The following is a 23,882-nucleotide window of genomic DNA, read 5'->3' on the forward strand; positions in this document are numbered from 1 at the left end:
AATGTCCTAAACTTCTTTTAATACAAATTAGCATGACCAAATGTAGTTCACCCTGTATCTGCCTAAAACGTTGTATTTAGTTTGTGAACGAACGATGTTTACTACGAACGATTACTGTGCTCACGAGCCTGAAAGTTGCCATTTTAAACTATACAACAGTAAAGAAAAGCACATGGCGCAGCATGCAAGTAATAATAATAAAAGAACACATGACAAGTACTTACTTTTTAGAAGCACTTTCTTGATCCTTCTGTACTGATCCTGCTCCCTCAATTTAAGGTCTGACCAGTGTTTCCTCAATTGCTCCTTGGATCGTTGTACCCCAAAATTCTGGTGCAGACTCTTCACAACTTTAGTCATGATCTTGGCCTTTCTCACATTTGGGTTTAGGTAAGGTCCATACTTCCCATCATAGTCGGCCCTATACAAGATATCCACCATCTCTACAAAGGCCATATCTGAGGCCTTAAATCTTCTCCTCCGGGATCGGGACGTTTCTGGCTCCGGGCTTTCCTCCTCGTTACTATTACGCACCTGCTGTGTCTCCGCCATGTTCATCTCCCACTGCACCGAAAGAGAAGGGGCGGGGAATATTCTAGAAAGAACGTCAGGGACGGGCGGCGCGGGTGGAGTTTCACGCATGCGCAGTGTATATAAAGCTAACACGCGTGTGTCGTACCTACGTTCTGCGTGCTAGGAAGGAGGACCGGAAGCGCCGGACGTTCTAATGAATATAACATTTTAACTTGGGACATCAGTGGCCTATACTGATTCAAGATTGAGGCCTATATTGGCATAAGATTAGGAGAGTTTAGCCTGATATTAGTGTTTTTGTCTTGTATTTTGTGTTGCAGCAAATATGAAACAATTTAAAGACCCTGATTTCATGGGCCATTTCATTGACAAATACAGGGATATGCGTAATTTGTGGGAGGTTAAAAATATATATACCGTATTTATCGGCGTATAACACGCACTTTTTTCCCCTTAAAATCAGGGGAAAGTCGCAGGTGCGTGTTATACGCCGATACCATGCGATCCTGAGCTGTCAAAACTTAAAAATCGCCGACCGCGATTTGAAAATGGCGCCGCCGGCGCCGAAATACACAGAGCCGGTCCTCGGCTCTTTCCGGCGGCTCTCGTTCACTTTCGGCTCCACTCGTAGTCCCGAGCGGAGCTATCCGAACCTACTCGGCTAGGTTCGGATAGCTCCGCTCGGGACTACGAGTGGAGCCGAAAGTGAACGAGAGCCGCCGGAAAGAGCCGAGGACCGGCTCTGTGTATTTCGGCGCCGGCGGCGCCATTTTCAAATCGCGGTCGGCAATTTTGAAGACAGGGGATCGAAGGCTGCACTGGGGAAGGCTGCACTGGGCAAGGCTGCACTGGGGAAGGCTGCACTGGGGAAGGCTGCACTGACATGGCTGCACTGACATGGCTGCACTGACAAGGCTGCACTGACAAGGCTGCACTGACAAGGCTGCACTGACAAGGCTGCACTGACATGGCTGCACTGGGGAAGGCTGCACTGGGGAAGGCTGCACTGACATGGCTGCACTGACAAGGCTGCACTGACAAGGCTGCACTGACATGGCTGCACTGATAAGGCTGCACTGACAAGGCTGCACTGACATGGCTGCACTGACATGGTTGCACTGACAAGGCTGCACTGACATGGCTGCACTGACAAGGCTGCACTGACAAGGCTGCACTGACAAGGCTGCACTGGGGCAAGACTGCACTGAGAAGGCTGCAATGATGGGCATTTAAATGTAAGTTTTTTTCCCTTCAACTTCCCTCCTAAAAGTTTTTTTTCCTTAAAATTCCCTCCTAAATTGGGGTGCGTGTTATACGCCGGTGCGTGTTATACGCCGATAAATACGGTATATTTCGCAATAAACCAACTAGGAAGGCATCGCTGGAGAAACTGCTGCAATTTGTGAAGATGCAGGTCCCCAATGCAGACATCAAGTTTGTGGAGAGGAAAATTGGTAGCTTGAGAAGCACATATAGGAAGGAGCTTAATAAGGTCCAGGCTTCCATGAGATCAGGAGCAGCAGCGGAGGATGTATATGTACCCAGTCTGTGGTACTACAACAGGATGCGGTTTCTGGAAGACCAGATGGAAGTTAGGGAATCACTTTCTACACTTCCATCCAGCCTTCCCTCAACCCTTCACTCAACCCCAGCTGAGGCTTCCGAGGACCAACCTGGGCCTTCCACCCTGGAAGAAGTGGAGGAGCCCAGCTGGAGCCAGGTATAGAAAATTTTTACATTATTATTGCCCGAAAATTATTGTTGTTAACTAGATGTTTTTATTGATAATAAATGAATGATTTAACAAAAAGTGTTTTACATATCAATAGACAGTAGGGGCCAAAATGATTGCGACAAGAATGAAAAATGCTGGGCTCAGTATGATAGTCTTTTCTATTTATTAACATTCAATTTGCAACAGTCATGAGCTAAAAATTGTGTGTAATTGATGAACTAAAAACTAAAACTATGTCCCTTTTTCATACACAGGACGAGGTTCTGGAATGTGGCACACAGGAGGAGGCGGGGGTAAGTGTCAGCCAGGAGGTGGCAGGGGTAAGTGGCAGTCAGGAGGCCAGGCGCAGTAGGAGCCTCACCCAATCCCAGGTGCCTCCCCTCCGCCTTCCAACAAAAAGGGCTAGGAAGGGGAGTAACGTGGAGGAGGCAGCACTGGGCCTCATTAACCCCTTCCTGCCGAGCGTACGCAGATGTGCGCAGACCCCCGATCCCTCCATAAAGAGTACCTGTCACCACCTATTACTGTCACAAGGGATGTTTACATTCCTTGTGACAGCAATAAAAGTGATCAATTTTTTTTTTAAAACACAATTTATAAATATAAAAATAAATAAAATAAATAAGAAAAAAAAAATGTTTAAACCGCCTCCGTCGCCGCGAGCTAGCGCAGCAAAGAAAATGCATACGGAAGTCGCGCCCGCATATGTAAACAGTGTTCAAATCACACATGTGAGGTATTGCCGCGATCGTAAAGAGCGAGGGCAATAATTCTAGCACTAGATCTCCTCTGTAACTCTAACCTGGTAACCGTAAAAAAAATGTAAAGCGTCACCTATGGAGATTTTTAGGTACTGTAGTTTGTCGCCATTCCACGAGTGCGTGCAATTATAAAGCGTGACATGTTTGGTATCTATTTACTCTGCGTAACATCATCTTTCACATTATACAAAAAAATTGGGCTAACTTTACTGTTTGTTTTTTTTTAAATTCATGAAAGTGTCCCTTTTCCCAAAGATTTGCGTTTAAAACACCGCTGCACAAATACCGTGTAATATAAAATATTGCAACAATCACCATTTTATTCTCTAGATTCTCTGCTAAAAAAAAAAATATATATATATATATAATGTTTGGGGGCGCTAAGTAATTTTCTAGCAAAAAATACGGATTTTAACTTGTAAACACCAAATGTCAAAAATAGGCCTAGTCATGAAAGGGTTAAGGACGCTAATGCGGCCCTGAAAAGCCCCCCCGACACTGAAGAGGCCTATGGCTGCAATGTAGCTGCAAAATTGCAGCAAATGGAGGAGGGCCAATGCCTCATCTGTGAGAAAATTATTTTTGAGGCCATTCATAAGGGGTTGGGGGCCAAATGAGTGATAACATGCACTTAGTTGCGCTCGCCCATCCTCCTCCTCCTCCTCCCCTTCCTGCCACAAGTCCACCTCCAGAGCCACAGCCTCCAAGGAAGGCTGCAGGGAAGGCTGCAGGGAAGCGTGGAGAGAAGGCTGCAAGGAAGAGAAGAAAGTGATGGCCTGGGTTCAGTCTGGTCTGACAGAAAACGCAGGCTGTGGTAGTACCACAGCCTGGGGACATATATGTCATCTGCTGCTGTTCGTGATCTCTGGGAGTCCAGGACCAGATTGTGCTCCCCATTATACGGACTTCTCAGGCTACCAATTTTAATTTACAAACAGTTAATGCAAATCCGAGAAGTTTCTCCAGCGTTGCCTTCCTCTTTATTTTGTTATGAGCCAGAATAAATGGATTTTTTTATATGAAAATACTTGCCTATGTGTTTTTCCTCAAAAAGGACAGTTTGTGAGTAGGCAGGTACATTTCAAAAATACAATGTCTAATTAACAAGGGACAACAACCAACCTCCTTGAGCTTTATAAAAATACAAGATATGGGGCGTGGCCTGACCTTCCATGAAGATGGCAGCTTAACTCCTCAGCTCCCGCCATCACACGACCTACGATCAGTATAACGGAGGCTAAACCGAGCTACAACCTTCCTAAAACATGGGGACCGCATCCAGGAACACATCCGCATCCCGTTCCAGGTCGCCGAGGGAACAGCCTGACAACCCCGGGCACAATATCCCTGACATGTTCCGATCGAGCAGAGGAAACATTGCGTCTTCCCGCCACAGAAGCGCCCAGGCCGCATCTTCCTCACAGGGCACACCATCTGTAGCCCTGCCTAATAGCCAAATAGGGGAGAATGCCACAGAAGAGCTCCCCCAGCATCATTTAAACATAAGCGATTTACAGATGATCGCCACGGACATAAAAGACGCCCTTGCAGCAGCCGTATCTGAACTCCGTTTAGACATCCGTGCCTTGACTGACAGGGTAGCGCTGACGGAACGAACGGCGGAGCAGCAAGACCTTCAAATCCGTAAAACCACCAGACAAGTAGACACACATACCCTCCAAATGAGGGAAATGCAGAGGCATCTCGAAGACCTCGATAACCGGGGCAGAAGACGGAACCTAAGGATACAAGGGCTCCCTGAGATGATTGAGGGAGATCAACTCTTGCCCTCAGTAACTAGCCTGTTCAATGGCATAATGCATAGGCCGCAGCAGACACCGGTTGAATTCGAACGGATCCACCGCGCACTGAGACCCAAAGGAAAAGTCACTGAACCCCCCAGGGACGTGATTTGCTGTCTGGTGGACTACAAGGTTAAGGAAGACATCTTACGCCAGGCCAGGAGCATCCCGCAAATCGTCCATGAAGGACAGACGGTACAAATCTTTCAGGATCTTTCTGGCATAACCCTACAGCACCGCAGAGACCTGAAGCCGCTCCTGGATACTTTACGCACCAGAGGCATACCGTACAAATGGAAGTTCCCCTTCTGCCTCGCGGCATCCTCGCAAGGGCGCTCAGCGTTCCTCAGAGTACCTGAGGATCTTCCCCAGTTCTGTGCAACCTTGAACATCCCCGTCGTGGATGTACCGGAGTGGTATGCGGAATTTCGCCGCTCGGCTGTCCGTAGAGAACGCCAGCCTGAAGAACCTATGGAGGCCCTGAATGCAGGACACAGGAGGAGACGGTCGCCTTCTGCCCCGACGTACCACGGCACCACCCGCTATCATCGTCGGGATTTCAGTGCAGCAACCTCGCCCACCTCGAGGAGAGCCAGACGGGACCGATAACAGGTCAGGGAAGCGCCTAATGTCACAGATGCCCAACCACTTAGTTATGCCATGTTAGGCGAACAGTTACCTTTATCTTTATTAAAACAGAATAGTGAGTGCTTGTGTTCAAATTGCTGATAACTTTCCTAAAACGGTCATCACAGGGCTAGATTTGCTGCGTAGGCGCAGACCGTTAGGCCTTGTATGGAATCCGCCAATGGGATTGTATGCTCCCCCTTAGCGGCCTACCCCATGCCTAGAAGGATCAAGGTACGAGCGGCTGCCTACAACCCCCATAATGCCTTTAGCGCTGATCCCGGAAATGAACACCTGCCCTCCTGCTGGCAGCGGAAAGAACAAGTGCTCCCTGATTAGCGCACCTCACGGTCGCTACCACAACAAAGGCAATAGGTCTTCAAGTTCCGGATTCCCACCATGCACTGACGTCATGCTTCCCCCTGTGGGCTGCCACCTTCTAAGAAGTTCGGGAAAAGATTATCCGATATACGGCTCAATTGCAGCATACACCGCAGAACACGTTTGTACCGGACCTAGAAACTAACGGCCAAGAGAAGATGACCACCATGTCCTACAGCCTCGCTTGCTTAATCTCATGAGAACCCTGATACCACCAGACCGACCGGCTGCTGGATTGCAGATCCCGGATGCTGAAGGACATCCCACTTCTCACTTTGATCTCAGAATAACAGCTGCTACTCAAGCTATTGAGATTTTCTGGGAAATAAGGACACACAACGTAGCCAAAGATGCCTACTACCAAAGCTGCTGACTAACTACAGATGATTCCACTAACACCTTTTTCTTTACAGGTACGCCTCATAGAGTACTTTACCTGAGGCATTCACTACTGGTATGGACTGCATTTTGTCTAAATTCTAAAGTTCACCTAATGTTTTTCAAAGGTATGTTCAGCCTTATACTGTAATGGTTAGTAGACTTAAGCATAGAGTAGGTCTTAAGTTCATTTACTATATTATATAGAATATGTCTTATGCTCAATCTCGCACCCTGGAATCTTTGCTGCATATCCCCGCAGACAATGCTGCGATTCCAGAGGTCTGAGTGAGTCTTAACAGAACTAGAAAATATGGTACCCTATTTCGAGTAAAGCACATACTGGATGTTCTTCTAGGTAACTGAGGTGATTCAAACATCACCTCTTTTGCCCTCCCCGGTGAACCCCAACGTCAATGGCTAGTGAACTATTATTGTACCCCTCCTTCCTTTAACTTTCATGGTCACGTGATGGCGGGGCCTACACCCCTCTCACTCACACACCACCTCATTCGTGTAGGGTCTACACCAACCCCCGCACAGCAACGGTGCAGTATAATAACCCGTTTCCCACGGGATAGGCGCTGCACCCACGCTGTACTATTCCGATCCCTTTTCTAGACTCGAGAAGGCGAGATAATCAAGGTATTGATTATCTCCGTAATCTCTTCGGATAATCAAAAACTTTTTTTTTTTTTTTGTGCTTGAAGGCTATGGATCTTAATCACGCACCAGCTGACAAGGAGCTATCTCCCGCTCTTCTAAATCTCCAATCCATCAACATACGCGGTCTGAACACACCAGAAAAACGTTCCCTCTTACTTTCCTCTCTACACAAGTCCCGGACCCATATTGCTCTGATCCAAGAAACACATTTCAGAACAGACAAAATTCCCAAATTACAGGACCGGCATTTCCCGGCAATTTATCACGGATCTAATGATGAGGCCAAATCGAAAGGGGTGTGCATCCTCATATCTAAAAATTGCCCACTTATTGTTTCAGATACCCATAGGGACCCCCTTGGGAGATACATTTTCCTAAAAGGCACCCTATATGAGCAACCAATAACTATAGCAAACCTGTATGCTCCAAATTCGCGACAAGTCTCCTTTTTTCGCGACACTCTTCAGACACTCACGTCCTTCCGATCAGGTTTGTTAATACTTGGAGGCGACTTTAACGTCCCGTTAAACCCTAACCTTGATACATCCAATGGTCACTCTTCCCTCACATACAGAGCCCTTCGGGCCATAAAACAGCAACTGAGAGGCTTACTATTGCACGATACCTGGCATACTCTGTACCCTAATGAAAAAGATTTCACCTTTTACTCCCCGCCACACTCTAAGTACTCACGGTTAGACTATTTTTTCATTTCCCAAGACGACCTAACAATGGTCAAAAAATCCACCATTGAACCCACGGTCCTATCAGATCATAGTCCCATATCATTAACTTTACAACTGCCTGCTAAAAGAATGCACTCCCCAATATGGCGTTTAGATAATTCCCTCCTATCTGACATTGCTGTCACAAACTCGATTTCCCATCAACTTACCAATTACTTCATGGAAAATGGCGAGGGAGAGTCCGCACCTGAAGTGGTATGGGCAGCCCACAAATGTGTGGTACGAGGCATACTCATATCTGCAGCTGCACAACGCACCAAACTTCGAAAAGCGAAAATAGAGGAATTGACTAAACTTATCGCGCATTTAGAACAAAAACACAAGCAATCCTTAGCTTCTGAGGCACTTACCGACCTTACGCAAGCCAGAAATGATTTACTAGAAGAACTGCACAAACGATTAAAGCGCAAATACATTTTACAGCGGAAATGTTTTTATGAATTTGATGATAAGTCAGGAAAGCTCCTCGCAAGAGCACTGCAGGCCAAGAGAGCTGCACATACCATACACACAATCAAAGACTCTTCTGGTACACTTCATGCTACCTCTGAAGCCATAGCACATCAATTTGTCCACTACTTCTCAAAATTATATAACTTACGACCCTCCCATATGCCAAATACCCTAGAGGATAGACAGGAAGCTATTAACCAATTCCTAGCCCAGTACGCCCCGACCCCTCTCACGGCAGAGGACTCAGAGGCACTAGATTCTCCTTTAACAATAAAGGAGCTTACACTAGCTTTAAAAAAGATGAAACCAGGCAAAAGTCCGGGTCCAGACGGACTTACGGTAGGATACTACAAAGCCTTTACTGACATTTTAATCCCACCTCTAGCTAAAGCGTATAACAACTTCCCGCCTTCCAGTATCGCTACCAGAGACACACTAGAAGTACACATCTCCCTTATCCCGAAACCAGGTAAAGATGAAACCATGGTCACCAAATATCGCCCTATCTCCCTACTAAACGTAGATATTAAAATGTTTGCCAAAGTCATCGCCAACCGTCTATTACCTCTACTTCCCAAACTAATATCCACAGAACAGGTGGGTTTCGTCCCCGGTCGCGAAGCCCGAGACAACACCACCAAAGCGCTAAACGTCCACCATTGGATCACTACCTCCAACTCCAAAGGCTTCCTCTTATCCCTCGATGTGGAGAAGGCGTTCGACAGGGTGGCATGGGACTTCATGGAAGCTACCCTGCGCTCCATAGGATTACCTCCACATTTACTCCAAATGATCATGACACTGTACTCCTCCCCCACGGCTAAAGTGAGGGTGAATGGTCGCCTGTCGAGCGCCTTCTCCATGTCCAATGGTACCAGACAGGGATGCCCCTTATCCCCCCTAATTTTCATTATCACTCTAGAACCATTCCTCCGCAAACTTAGGGATAACCCGAACATCAAGGGGTTGGAAATTGACAATAAACACTTTAAAATAGCCGCTTATGCGGACGATATCCTACTGTTCCTTACTGACCCGCTCACTACCATTCCTAATCTACTTAAAGAATTTACTCATTTCAAATTTCTTTCTAACCTACAAATAAATTTCTCTAAGTCCAAAGCACTAAACATATCTCTACCTGATGAAATAGTCGCACAATGTAAACTTAACTTCCCGATTGAATGGGAACCTCATGCGCTCACGTATCTTGGCATCAAAATACCCTCTAAATTGGCAGACCTATATAAACTAAACTTTTTACCCATCTTACAAACCGTTCAAGCAGATCTACAAAAATGGAGCTCGGGACCGTTTTCCTGGTTCGGAAAGACGGCGATCCTAAAAATGAACATACTTCCAAGATTGCTCTACTTATTCCAAACCATCCCTATACAACTCCCTCCTTCCTTCTTTGGCATACTTAAGAGAACATGTAGGAACTTCGTATGGTCTTCCAAACAACCCAGACTGAACTGGTACAGACTGACGTCTCCTAAACTCCAAGGAGGCTTACACATACCAGATATACAAAAATATTATTGGGTCTGTCACCTCGCTAGGATAGTTGACTGGCACAACAACAGGCCTAACAAAGACTGGATACACGTAGAAAATGCTTTTACCGCAATACCTCTAAATCTTTTACCATGGATTAAGCAAAATAAAATACCTAAGGGGGCTACACATAACCAATTCATCAATGCAACTCTAAACACTTTTAAAGCAGCCTGCAAACTACTCCAACTGACTCCCACACCAGGTCCCTTGACACCTCTGGAAAACAACCCCGACTTCGTACCAGGAATACATACCAAGACCCCAACGACGGATATGAATCGCCCCAACCTTAAACTACACCAACTGTTCCAACAGGGTGCTCTCGTGTCTTTCCAGACCATGACTCGGACATTTCCAGACTACCACATTCCCTTTTATAAATACCTGCAGATACGCCACTTCGCTAATAGCATCCAACCTATTGCAGACTTACACAGAGATCTTACACCCTTTGAAAGCTTATGCAATAACCCAGAGCCCCAAAGACACCTTATCTCGTCTATATATAAACTCTTATTCACATCACAAGAAATCAAATCCGATAGCCTGATTTTGCAATGGGAAAGGGACTTAAATCTAGACCTCACTGCAGAAGACTGGCAACATGCCCTTACTCATATACACAAGGGTTCTCTCAATATCTCCACACAGGAAAACAGATATAAAATCTTTACGAAATGGTACAGAACTCCAGATAGGATACACAAATTCCACCCAAACCTTCCCCCGCTCTGCTGGCGCTGTCACGCATCCAGGGGCACTCTTCTCCACATATGGTGGGATTGTCCCCTCATTCAAAACTACTGGATAGACATACATCGACTAATTTCACAGATTACGACTTACTCGCCTGATTTCACCCCGGCCCAATACCTACTTCATCACACCTCACTTCCACAACACACCTACAAGAAATCCCTGGTTCTCCACCTCATCAACGCAGCTACCGTATGCATCCCTGTCCACTGGAGAGACACCTCCCCCCCTACTATTCAGGAATGGATCCGGAGAGTAGACAGAATAGCTGAAATGGAACACCTTATACATCAATCCAATGATACACCATCCAAGTATGAACATATATGGGCCTGCTGGACCCATTTCAAATCGACCCACATCCCGCACACTTCCACTGACCCCACCCCTCAGAGGACTGGGGAGACGGGGCACACACAAACGACTGCTTAATCCATGGAATTATCTTTGGGCTCACATTGTTCTTCCATCATTCTTTCCCCCTTCCCCCTCCCTCATAGGACCCTCTCTACCATTCAAGAGATCACTAATGATCTGAATGATCCCTCGCTGCCGTTCAAAGACCTGATAGGTTTCACAGTAACACCTTTTTTCAAGCTAACTAGGCAGACCTGACATGCTTTTGACTCCTCTGTCCTCATATGTCCCACAATGGGCACAGATTGATCCCAATAGGGGTGCCCAGAGGTGGAACTGAGCAAACAAGGTCGGTTAAGGATAAGGAAAGACTTTAGGAAAGAATGAAGGGGAATAGAGAAGGTTACAGACGGGATGATAAGGAGAAGAGAAAGGAAGGATTGGAGATATGAATTAATTGAAAACAAAACAATACGCTTTAACAACGATTTTCATTTAAATCGATACTTTACATTCCAATTATAACGACCTAAGTCACACCTTGACTTGGATGTTGATATAATTGCATTGTACTAACCTAATTCACACCTTGCCTTAGATGTAGATATAATTGCATTAATACCTATAGCGTCTGGGAAGATAGCGTTTTATGGTTTATGTTATATGTTTTATTTTTTTATTTTTACATCTTCTCATACCAAACTGGCTATGCATTTTAATGACAAGGGAATCTCACAGATATATTTTACCATAACTCAAGGCTTCTTCCTCCGCTTGGTAGGAAACCACCTACAAAATCTCTGAATGTAGCTCCCTTGTTCTTTAGTTTATACTACGTTATAGTACTTACAATGTCGTAAAATATGACGTACTGTTTTACTTGGCTATGGGCTAATATGTGACATTTACTTACATGCTTTCATTTCTGTAACCTATGTGAAAACTCAATAAAATATGTTTAAAAAAAAAAAAAAATACAAGATATGCTTGACCAATTTCTGGAACCAGGTACTCCAACTGATCTCTTCTATCACTGGTATAATCACACCCCCCAACCCTGCATTAGCAATTCTCCATATAGACGTAGACAAATTCCCATACAATATGAGGCCTGTGTTATCCCACATAATCCTAACTGCACAATCACTGGTACTATGAACTTGCAAAAACGCCCTAACCGCAAACATCACTGATGTGACAAGAATAGTTCAACAACACTATACCTTTGAACGCATACTGGCAATCAATTCTCTAACGTGTGCGAAATTTGGTGAAATCTGGGGTAATTGGACTGCCAAATACAAACCGTCATAAATACAGGATACTGATATGTCTTACTTCATCTGTATTTCTATGTACTCTGATTCAACCAACCAAAATTGGTGTAAACAAACTTGAGTGCTATAATCACTGTGTGGTCTCCCGGTTTGAACGGCTCCCTGAGGCGCCTTTCCTTTTTCTTTTGTGACCCTCCAGAGCTGCTTCTTCTCTACAAAGTTCTGCCTTCAGTGCCATCTCTCCACTGCTACTAAAGACTGGATACCCAGCCTCACCAGAGCGCCCTCATATCTCCCTCCTATTGCGCATGTGAAAATCGGCTACGTAGGGTGGCCTCGACTTCCAGGGTTGTGCATTGATAACAGTATTCCTTCAGTGACAGTGGCCTTATTTCATCACAAGTTCGCTCTCATACCCTTGCCAGTGGCCAAGGCAGGATCCTGGTTCACACTTCATCATTTCTAGCTTCCAGGCGACCCAGACTGTTATGCCTAGCACATTCCATTTTTTGTGAGCGCAATTTTATTCATTTAATAAATGCTTTCTACTTAACCACTTCCCAACCGGCTCATGTACATATACGTCAGCAGGTTGGCAGCCCTGTGCAAAGCGACATACAGGTACGCCGGCTCCTTTAAGAGCCTTAGCAGTGTAAACACAAGAATCCCAGTTCTGTCAGGAAAGGAGAGACAGATTGTGTGTTCCTATTAGTTAGGAGCAGCGATAGGTCTCCTCCTCTAGTCATTCACATCCCTCCACAGTTAGAACACACACTGAGGGAACACATTTAACCCCTTGATCGCCCCCTAGTGTTAACCCCTTCCCTGACAGTGACATTTATACAGTAATCAGTGGCTACTTTTAGCTCTGATCACTGTATAAATGTCAATGGTCCTAAAAGAGTGTCCAATCTGTCCGCCGCAATGTCGCAGTCCTGATAAAAATTGCTGATCGCCGTCATTACTAGTAAAAAAAAATAATAATAATAAAAATGCCATAAATCTATCCCCTATTTTGTAGACGTTATAACTTTTGCGCAAACCAATAAATATACGCTTATTGCAATTTTTTTTTACCAAAAATATGTAGAAGAATATATATCTGCCTAAAGTGATGAAGAAATTTGTTTTTAAAAATGTTTTTTTTTGGAATATTTATTATAGCAAAAAACAAAAAAATACTGTTTTTTTCAAAATTGTCGCTTTTTTTGTTTATAGCGCAAAAAATAAAAAGTGGTTCGGGGCCACTCTGTGCAAAATGAGCTGCACAGTGGAGGTAAGTATGACATGTTTGTTATTTTAAAAAAAAAACTAACCCTTACAATCACTTTAATCACGCTAAATCATATATTATTATGGTATATGTTATAACATAATAATTTATTATTTATCTATTTACTGTGAAATTACTGGTTTGACTTCAAACTTCAGTAATTTGTCCATTAAGCCACCTGCTTGAATACAGTTTTTGAAAATATAGTAAATTACCTTAAAAATAATATATGATAATTATTTGTATATTACTTACTTAGGCTCGATTCACATCTATGAATGTTGCTTTTGAGCATTTCTGCAGTGCTATTTGCGGTGCTTGCCGTGTTTTTGGACACGCATTTTTACCGCGATTTTGCCGCGATATGCGTTTTTTTTCTTACACTATATATAGCTGGTTGCTAAGGAGGGGGCCGGGAAGCTGTCCGCCGCATCCTTAATAACCGATGAGTCAACAGCTGTAAGCGGGCTTCCCCACTGAATGTAAAAAAAAAAAATTGCCGGCTAAAATAAAATCGTGAAAAAAAACAGCGTATGGTTCCCCCCAGGTCCATAACATGCCATTTTTTTATTTTGGCAAGGAGGAAGTCCCCTCCGAATCCGGCAATTCTTTTTTTCTTACATTCAGCGGGAAAGCCCGCTTACAGCTGATGACTCACCCCCCCCCCCCCCAAAAGCCATACCAGACCCTTATCCTAGCATGCAGCCCAGCAGGTCAGGAAAGGCAGGGGGCGAGCGAGCGCCCCCTCCTAAACTATACCTGGCTGTATGCCCTCAACAAGGGGGGGGTGCTTTGTTCTTTTTCCTCTGCCACCGCTCCCAACCCTCCTCCGATGCTGCATCCCGCTGATCTGTCTGCGCCGATATCAAGCATGTCTTAGATAATGATGGGTGCGTGGTCATCGGATGACGTCACAGCCTGGGGCATGATGGGTCCATGACGTTATAAGGGGCGGGGGCTCCAGATGACGTTATCTGATGGCCGCGCCCCCATCGTTATCTAAGACATGCTTGACATTGGCGCGGACAGATCAGTGGGACGCAGCATCGGAGGAGGGTCGTTGGTGGGAGCAGCGGCAGAGGAAGAAGAACACCGGACAAAAAAGACAGGAGAAAGAAGAAGAGTGGAAGAAGAAGCGGGAGAAGGAGAAGCCCGGAGGAGGAAGATGCGGGAGAAGATGGAGGAAGACCGGAAATAGAAGCGGGGGAAGAAGCAGATATTTTTAATAATAGACTTGTCAAAAACTGTCTACTGTATTTTTTCACACTATACTACTTTTTTTGTGGTGAATGGGTAAGGGTACAATGTACGCCATACTCATTCACATTGAGGGGAGGCCGGGATCTGGGGGCCCCCTTGTTTAAGGGGGCTTCCAGATTCCAATATGCCCCTCACCTGCAGACCCCGACAACCACCGGGCAAGGGTTGTCGGGAAGAGGCCCTTGTCCCCATCAACATGGGGCAGGGTGCTTTGGGGTGGGGGGGCGCAGAGACCCCCCTGCCTCAAAGCACTCACCCCCCCATGTTGAGGGCATGTGGCCTGGTATGGTTCAGGAGCGAGGGCGCTCGCTCGTCTTTCTTGACCTGACGGGCTGCATGCTCGGATAAGGGTCTACTATGGATTTTGGGGGGGACCCCATGCCATTTTTTTTTACATTTTGGCATGGGGGGTCCCCTCTGAATCCATACTAGACCCAAGGGCCTGGTATGGATCTTGGGGGACCCCACGCCTTTTTTTTCACAATTTTTTTTTTTATGGTAATTCTTTTCAAAAAATGCATTGATGTGAACATGTTCCATAGAAACCCATGTTAAAAAAATTTCCCTGCATTTCTCCAAAATGCATCAAAAAACGCCTAAGGCCCCTTTCACACTGCAGCGTCTTGAAAGTCGTGTGATTTCGCTGGTGTGATTTTGCTGCGATTTTGGCGTGATTTTGCTGCAATTTCAGGGAAATTGATTTGATATTGATTTGATTTAGATTTTTCTTCTGGTTGCTTAGTTTGCATTTTTAAATATTTATTGTGAAATAAATGTAAAATAATCAATGTATTAGCCTACTAATAGGCTTACTGTGATTGCTGCCCGCACCACTAATGCCGTGTACACAAGGTCAGATTTTCCGAAGGGAAATGTTCTATGGAAGCTTGTTGTCGGAAATTCCGACCGTGTGTAGGCTCCATCGGACATTTTCCGTCAGAATTTCTGACAAACAAAATTTGAGATCTGGATCTCAAATTTTCCGACAACAAAATCCGTTGTCAGAAATTCCGATTGTGTGTACACAATTCCGACGCACAAAATTCCACGCATGCCTGGAATCAAGCAGAAGAGCCGCACTGGCTATTGAACTTAATTTTTCTTGGCTCGTCGTGCGTGTTGTACATCACCGTGTTCTTGACGTTCGGAATTTCCAACTTTGTGTGACCGTGTGTATGCAAGACAAGTTTGAGCCAACATCCGTCGGAAAAAATACATGGATTTTGCTGTCGGAATGTGCGATCGTGTGTATGCGGCATTGGAGTGTATCCACATGTGCCTCTCAGTAATTACCAAACAAACAAAATATAGTGTAGCGCAACCAAAAACAAATGAATCAAGTCCAAATATTAACAAAATTCCACCTTTGTGCAACTTTCAGTGACAGTTCATTGATATCCAGTCACTTCAGTGACCACCACCTCTAGCTGGAATGCCTGCTCACCTCCAAAAGTTGACCTCACTACAAAGTCACACTTGCCTGTAATTTTATCTCTCAGGATGCCTCTGGGAAACGACTCTTCCTCCTGGTGTTCCTGGACAAGTCAGACCTCCTCTTGGGTTCTCACTATGTGGACTCCACTACAGAGTCACACACACCTGATGCAATATCTCTCTGGATACTTCGGGAACACAAATCCTCATCTCAGTGTATCTAGATAGCTCAGACCTCCTTCTGGGATCTCATTCAGTCATGTGTGGCCATATAAAACAAAGGCAAACCATAGTGCTCTCTGCTAATAACATTTATTAAAACTTAATCAGGGATAAAATACTCACATACAAATGTGAATGTGAAAAACATGCATAAATGTTATTTGCCTTTGTTTTATATGGCCAGACATGACTGAATGAGATCCTGGGAGGAGGTCTGAGCTGTCTAGGAGGAGTGGTTTCCCCCGAGGCATCCTGAGAGATAAAATTACAGGCGTGCGTGTCTCTGTAGTGGGGTCAACTTTTGGAGGTTAGCAGGCATTCCAACTAGAACTGAAAACTGTCACTGAAAATTGCACAACGGTGGAATTTTGTTAATATTTGGACTTTATTTACTAGTTTTTGGTTGCGCTACACTATATTTTGTTTGTTAATTGAAATATATAATTATAATTAAATTTATAATTATAATTTATAATTTTTGAAAGCATTCTTACCTTACAGTATCTAAGTAAAACAAGAGGTGGAATAAACGTTTAAAAAAACAAAAAGAATATTACATACTTACATAGTTGGTGAGGTTGAAAAAAGACAGAATTCCAAACTATGTGTGTGCTTTTATGTCAGTATTACATTGTATATCCCTGTATGTTAAGGTCATTTAGGTGCCTATCTAATCTTTTTTTTAATTACCTATGCTCCCCGCTGAAATCACTGCTTGTGGAAGATTACCGGTCTTACAGTAAAGAACCCTCTATGCAGTTTAAGGTTAAAACGATTCTCTTCTAATTTTAGTGAATGGCTGCGTATCTTTTTAATTTCCCTTTTCACGGAAAAAATGTTTAATCCCTATTGTGGGGTCACCAGTATGGTATATTGAAATCATATCCCCTCTCAAGCGTCTCATCTACTGAGAGAATAAGTTCAATGCTTGTAATCTTTCCTCATAACTAAGGTCCTCTGGTCCCTTTATTAGCTTTGTTGCCCTTCTCTGGACCCTCTCTAGTTCCAGCACATCCCTCCAGAGCACAGATGCCCAGAACTGGACAGCATACTCCAGGTGCGGCTGGAGTTAATCCCCTTTCTAATGCATGCCATTATTCCGTTGACTTTGCTTGCAGCAGTATTGCTGAGCCTGTCATCTACTAGGACCCCCAGGTCCTTTTCCAACCTAGATTCCCCCAGAGGTTCTCCCCCTAATGAGTAGATTGCATTCATATTTTTGCCACCCAAATGCATTATTTTTAGATTTTTCTACATTAAACCTTATTTGCCATGTAGTTGCCCACCCCATTCATTTGTTCAGATCTTCTTGCAAAGTTTCCACATTCTGCAGATAAATTATTGCCCTGCTTAGCTTAGTATCATCCGCAAATATCAAAATTGAGCTGTTTATCCCATCCTTCAGGTCGTTTATGAATAAATTAAATAGAATTGGTCTCAGGACAGAACCCTGGGGAGACCCCACTTTCCACACCGGACCATTCGGAGTACTCCCCATTTATCACTACCCTCTGAACTCACCCTTGTAGCCAGTTTTCAATCCATGTACTCACTCTATGGTCCATGCCGACTGACCTTAGTTTGTACAGTAAAAGTTTATGGGGAACTGTATTGAATGCCTTTGCAAAATCCAGATACACCACGTCTACGGGCCTTTCTTTGTCAAGATGGCAACTCACCTCCTCATAGAAGGTTAATAGATTGGTTTGGCAAGAACAATTCTTCATGAATCCATGCTGATTACTGCTAATGATACCGTTTTCATTACTAAAATCTTGTATATAGTCCCTTGCTGGGTTTATAAACCGTGTATCCGTGTATCCGTGTATCAGTATCAGTAAGCAATTCTGTTTTCTGTAAAATGCAATGTATGAGACTCTGTCCCCTTTGGAGTTTCATGGGTTGATGTCCTCTCGTGCTCGCGCTGCCTGCGTGCCCCCTACAGCACGCATCGCCAGTGATTTGTGATGTGATTAGGGTAAAGAGCCAATCATGGTGGCTCTTTACCACGTGATCAGCTGTTATCGGCAATCCTCCCCTTCTGCTGACAGCGCCTGAGGAGAGGAGAGCAGATAATCCTCAAATCCACACAGGGGACATCTACACTGACAATCAGGGCACTGATCATCAGTGTCCTGATGATCAGTGCAGCCCCAACAGTCCCCATCAGTGCTGCAATCTGGTCCCACCAGTGCTGCCAATCTGTTCTCACCAGTGCCCATCGGTGATGCCTGTCAGTGCCTCCTATCATTGCTGCCTATCAGTGCTGTCTCATCAGCACACATCAATAAAGAAGAAAAACTACTTACAGTGGGGACGGAAAGTATTCAGACCCCCTTAAATTTTTCACTCTGTTATATTGCAGCCATTTGCTAAAATCATTTAAGTTTATTTTTTTTCCTCCTTAATGTACACACAGCACCCCATATTGACAGAAAAACACAGAATTGTTGACATTTTTGCAGATTTATTAAAAAAAAACTGAAATATCACATGGTCCTAAGTATTCAGACACTTTGCTGTGACACTCATATATTTAACTTAGGTGCTGTCCATTTCTTCTGATCATCCTTGAGATGGTTCTACACCTTCATTGGAGTCCAGTTGTGTTTGATTATACTGATTGGACTTGATTAGAAAAGCCACACACCTGTCTATATAAGACCTTACAGCTTACAGTGCATGTCAGAGCAAATGAGAATCATGAGGGCAAAGGAACTGCCTGAAGAGCTCAGCGACAGAATTGTGGCACAGATCTGACCAAGGTTACAAAAAATTTCTGCTGCACTTAAGGTTCCTAAGAGCATAGTGGCCTCTATAATCCTTAAATGGAAGACGTTTGGGACGACCAGAACCCTTCCTAGAGCTGGCCTTCCGGCCAAACTGAGCTATTTGGGAAGCAGAGCCTTGGTGAGAGAGGTAAAGAAGAACCCAAAGATCACTGTGGCTGAGCTCCAGAGATGCAGTCAGGAGATGGGAGAAAGTTGTAGAAAGTCAACCATCACTGCAGCCCTCCACCAGTCGGGGCTTTATGGCAGAGTGGCCCCATGGAAGCCTCTCCTTAGTGCAAGACACATGAAAGCCTGCATGGAGTTTGCTAAAAAACACCTGAAGGACTCCAAGATGGTGAGAAATAAGATTCTCTGGTCTAATGAGACCAAGATAAAACTTTTTTGGCCTTAATTCTAAGTGGTATGTGTGGAGAAAACCAGGCACTGCTCATCACCTGCCTAATAGAGTCCCAACAGTGAAGCATGGTGGTGGCAGCATCATGCTGTGGGGGTGTTTTTCAGGTGCAGGGACAGGACGACTGGTTGCAATTGAGGGAAAGATGAATGCGGCCAAGTACAGGGATATCCTGGACGAAAACCTTCTCCAGAGTGCTCCGGACCTCAGACTGGTCCAAAGGTTTACCTTCCAACAAGACAATGACCCTAAGCACACAGCTAAAATAACGAAGGAGTGGCTTCACAACAACTCTGTGACTGTTCTTGAATGGTCCAACCAGAGCCCTGACTTAAACCCAACTGAGCATCTCTGGAGAGACCTAAAAATGGCTGTCCACCAATGTTTACCATCCAACCTGACAGAACTGGAGAGGATCTGCAAGGAGGAATGGCAGAGTATCCCCAAATCCAGGTGTGAAAAACTTGTTGCATCTTTCTCAAAAAGACTCATGGCTGTATTAGATCAAAAGGGTGCGTCTACTAAATACTGAGCAAAGGGTCTGAATACTTAGGACCATGTGATATTTCAGTTTTTCTTTTTTAATAAATCTGCAAAAATGTCAACAATTCTGTGTTTTTCTGTCAATATGGGGTGCTTTGTGTACATTAATGAGGAAAAAATGAACTTAAATTATTTTATCAAATGGCTGCAATATAACAAAGAGTGAACAATTTAAGGGGGTTTGAATACTTGCTGTCCCCACTGTGTTTACATAATTTTATAACAGAAACTAAGAAAAACTTTTTTTTTTAACATTTTCGTCCTTTTTCATTTGTTTAGCAAAAAATAAATCTGCAGCTATGTGATGTCTGCGCTCTGCGGGATGTCCCTCCAGGCAGCACACAGTTCACTTCCCGAGTATCAGTGAGTACAATGGAGAGGGGAGGGGCCTCTGACCCGAGCAGGCACCAGATTCAGTGCACAAGTTTGTCCCTCTGTTTGTACACTCTGAGTCTTGCAGATACATGCTCGGGTCAGAGGCCCCTCCCCTCTCCATTGGATACAATGATACTCGGGAAGTGAACTGTGCTGCCTGGACGGACATCCTGCTTACATCACAAGGAAGCATGCTGCTTCTTCCATATGTGCTTCTCATGTAAGTTAAGCACAACACTGGCCCCCACCTGTCCCCTCTCACACTGGCCCCCACCTGTCCCCTCTCACACTGGCCCCCCACCTGTCCCCTCTCACACTGGCCCCCCACCTGTCCCCTCTCACACTGGCCCCCACCTGTCCCCTCTCACACTAGCCCCCCACCTGCCACATAGCCCCTCTTTTATCACACTGCCCACGTCATACTATTTCCCCATCATACTGCCCCCACCTGTCTCACTGTCCCCTGTCACACTGCCCCCTTGGCACAATACCCTCCTGTCATACTGCCCCCTTCTGTCATATTTACCCCCCTCCTGTCACACTACCCCCCTCTTGTTAAACACCCCCCTCCTTTCACACTACTCCTTCATTAAACTGCCCCCCTCTTGTAATACTTCCCAGGTATCCTTTTCCTGTCACACTGCCCCCCTCTTGTCACAATATCCCCCTGTCACACTGCCCCCCTGTCATGCTGCCCCCTCCTGTCACACTGCTCCCATCGTACTGCCCCTTCTTGTCACACTGCCCCCCTTCTTTCACAGTGCCCCCTCTTATCACACTTATCATACCCCGTCATACTGCCCCTCATCCTTTCACAATACCCCCCCATCATACTGCGGGTCAGAGGCCCTTCATGGTTTCTTGCACTGGGGCTAGTTACACCTCTGGAGACTAGGAGAGGAGAGCATCATGGGACATGTAGTCCCAAAGACTGGCGGCCCCATTTTCCACAGGGAGGAGGCTACAGCTCGATCAAGAGAGAGATTGAGAGACTGCCAACTGGAAAAAAGCTGAGGGAGAGAGTGCTACAGGACAAAGAATGAGGAGTGTGGTGGGCAGAAGCCAGAGAAAGAGCCATGCTGCCCAGAGCCACCAGAGAGAGAGAGACACGCTGCCCAGCTCCATCAGAGAGAGCCACGCTGCCCAGCACCACCAGAGAGAGAAAGACTGAGCTACTACCAAGGTACAGACATGCTACACTACTGACCAGAGTCACCCCTGGGGAACCCAGAGTGAGCGATCATCCAGCCACAGGGATCACTGCTGTAGTTTCGCTGGGTCTGGTAAGAGGGCCTGTTGGCCATTATCCATTACTTATCCTAGGGACTGCACTAAGTCTGCAGTCTCTCACCATGATAATGTGATAATGACATTGTCGAAAAGGGGCGGTGCATGGGTGACCCTAAAATGGTGCCCCCCCTGAAAAAAGTTCTGCGGACGCCCATGCTTCAAAGTCCAAACCATTGAAAAAGTCAACTGTCCGATTTGTGGCGGAGACCGCTTTTCCCTTCTTTGTAAAATGGAGGTGTTTTGGATCTTTAGGATGGATTCTAGAATTCCTAGGTCTCAACTATGAGTGGGACATTACCCATTATTATAATTGAGTGTCTCATCAACAGTGCCTGAACTATTAACACACTGATATACTGACTTGCTTCTGCTATCCATGCACAAATATTTGTGATCGCATACTCCTATATTTACATATTCAACATATCGTTATGCATAAGACCTATATATGATTTACCCCTGCACAACATAGAATGTCTTTTGGAACTATTAGGGAATTAATTTCTCCTCTTTCTCCACATGAAATTGTAGACAATAACAAAAAAAAAAATCCTCTACATACATAGTTTTAACCACAAACATGAATCAAAAACTATTTCTTTTTATTGCATACATTTTAATAAAATGTGTTAGTTTTTTTGCTTATTGGCCCAATTGGGAGAACAAATGCTTACATATTTTCTTCATGCACTTACAATAGTTTACATTGCACATAGGGTAGTACTCCAAGCCTAATTGCACTGAGAGATCCTTTCCTTCATACCATCACCAATCACAACGAATCACACACACCTGCTACCTTTTTGCACCTAATGAGTGACTACCGATGATGCCTAAATACTCTGCATACTCATGAGTTCCCTATCCCTATGACTAAGCTCCGGGGGGCAGAGTGAAATGTGTTGGGGCGTGGCCTGGTCAGAGTCCGGGCTGAGGTTGCCACTCCATTCATCGTAGCAGGACATCATAGATGTGCGAATTCCAGGGCTCACCCTTTCCTTCTTTGTACGTTGTCCTGCTGGAAGGTGAACCTCCGCCCCAGTCTCAGGTCTTTTGCATACTCCATCCATCTTCCATCAACTCTGATCAGCTTCCCTGTCCCTGCTGGAGAAAAGCATTCCCACAACATAATGCTTCCACTACCATGTTTCACGGTGGAGATGGTGTGTTCAGGGTGATATGCAGTGTTAGTTTTCTGCCACACATAGCATTTTGGTTTTAGGCCAAAATGTTCAATTTTGATCTCATCTGACCAGAGAACCTTCTTCCACATGTTTGCTGTGTCGCCCACATGGCTTCTTGCAAACTGCAAACGGGACTTCTTATGGCTTTCTTTCAATGCCTTTCTTCTTGCCACTCTTCCATAAAGGCCAGATTTGTGGAGTTCACGACTTATAGTTGTCCTGTGGACAGATTCTCACACCTGAGCTGTGGATCTCTGCAGCTCCTACAGAGTTACCATTGGCCTCTTGGCTGCTTCTCTGATTAATGCATGCGTTTCCCAGCCTGTCAGTTTAGGTGGACAGCCATTGTCACGTCACATTCGGCTACCCATCACATTTTGCTACCTGCTGGAGTGTGCATGCGCGACGCCGCCGTATGCGTTCCAACACTGTTGTAAGACCACTTTGCCACAGGGCCCTTCGCGGGCTCGCTACGCTCACCACGGTTCGGGTATGGCCTCGCTTTGTTCGGCATAATTATAATCTAACTCTATGTCCACTTGGATGGTGGGGCTTGAACCTGGACTCAGGGGGTGTGGCCACAAAATTCAGTGCAAAGTGCAGATCGCCACAATGTTGGAACACATTTGACGCTACACCATGTCTTGGTAGGTTTGCAGTTGTGCCATGCTCTTTCCATTTTCGGGTGGATGAATTGAACAATGCTGCATGAGATGTTCAAAGCTTGGGATATTTTTATATAACCTAACCCTTTTTTAAACTTCTCCACAACTTTATCCTTGACCTGTCTGGTGTGTTCCTTGGCCTTTATGATACTGGTTGTTCACTAAGGTTCTCTAACAAACTGAGATTAAATGATACACAGTGGACCCTATTTACTAATTAGATGACTTCTCAAGGCAAATGGTTCCACTAGATTTTAGTTAGGGGTATCAGAGTAAAGGAGGCTGAATACAAATGCACGCTACACTTTTCAGATATTTATTTGCAAAAAAATTTTAAAACCATTTATCGTTTTCTCTTTCTACTTCACAATTATGTGCTACTTTGTGTTGGTCTATCACATAAAATACATTTACGTT

The 23,882-nt window shown here is 44.9% G+C and overlaps 1 protein-coding gene across 2 annotated transcripts in view; it reads left to right on the forward strand.

Annotated features, from left to right (window-relative positions):
* Nucleotides 1–23,882, forward strand: part of LOC141114573 (melanoregulin-like) — a 243,768-nt gene that overhangs the window by 177,322 nt on the left and 42,564 nt on the right. Inside the window, exon 5 of one of the 2 annotated variants that reach the window (XM_073608358.1) lies at nt 2,524–2,562. The exons of the other annotated variant lie outside the window; for it this stretch is intronic. Coding sequence (XP_073464459.1) covers nt 2,524–2,562 — 39 coding nt within the window. The remainder of the gene's footprint in view (nt 1–2,523; nt 2,563–23,882) is intronic. 2 annotated transcript variants of the gene reach the window in all.

This window comes from Aquarana catesbeiana, linkage group LG12 (assembly GCF_042186555.1).
Source record: "Aquarana catesbeiana isolate 2022-GZ linkage group LG12, ASM4218655v1, whole genome shotgun sequence".
Classification (NCBI taxonomy): Eukaryota; Metazoa; Chordata; class Amphibia; order Anura; family Ranidae; genus Aquarana; species Aquarana catesbeiana.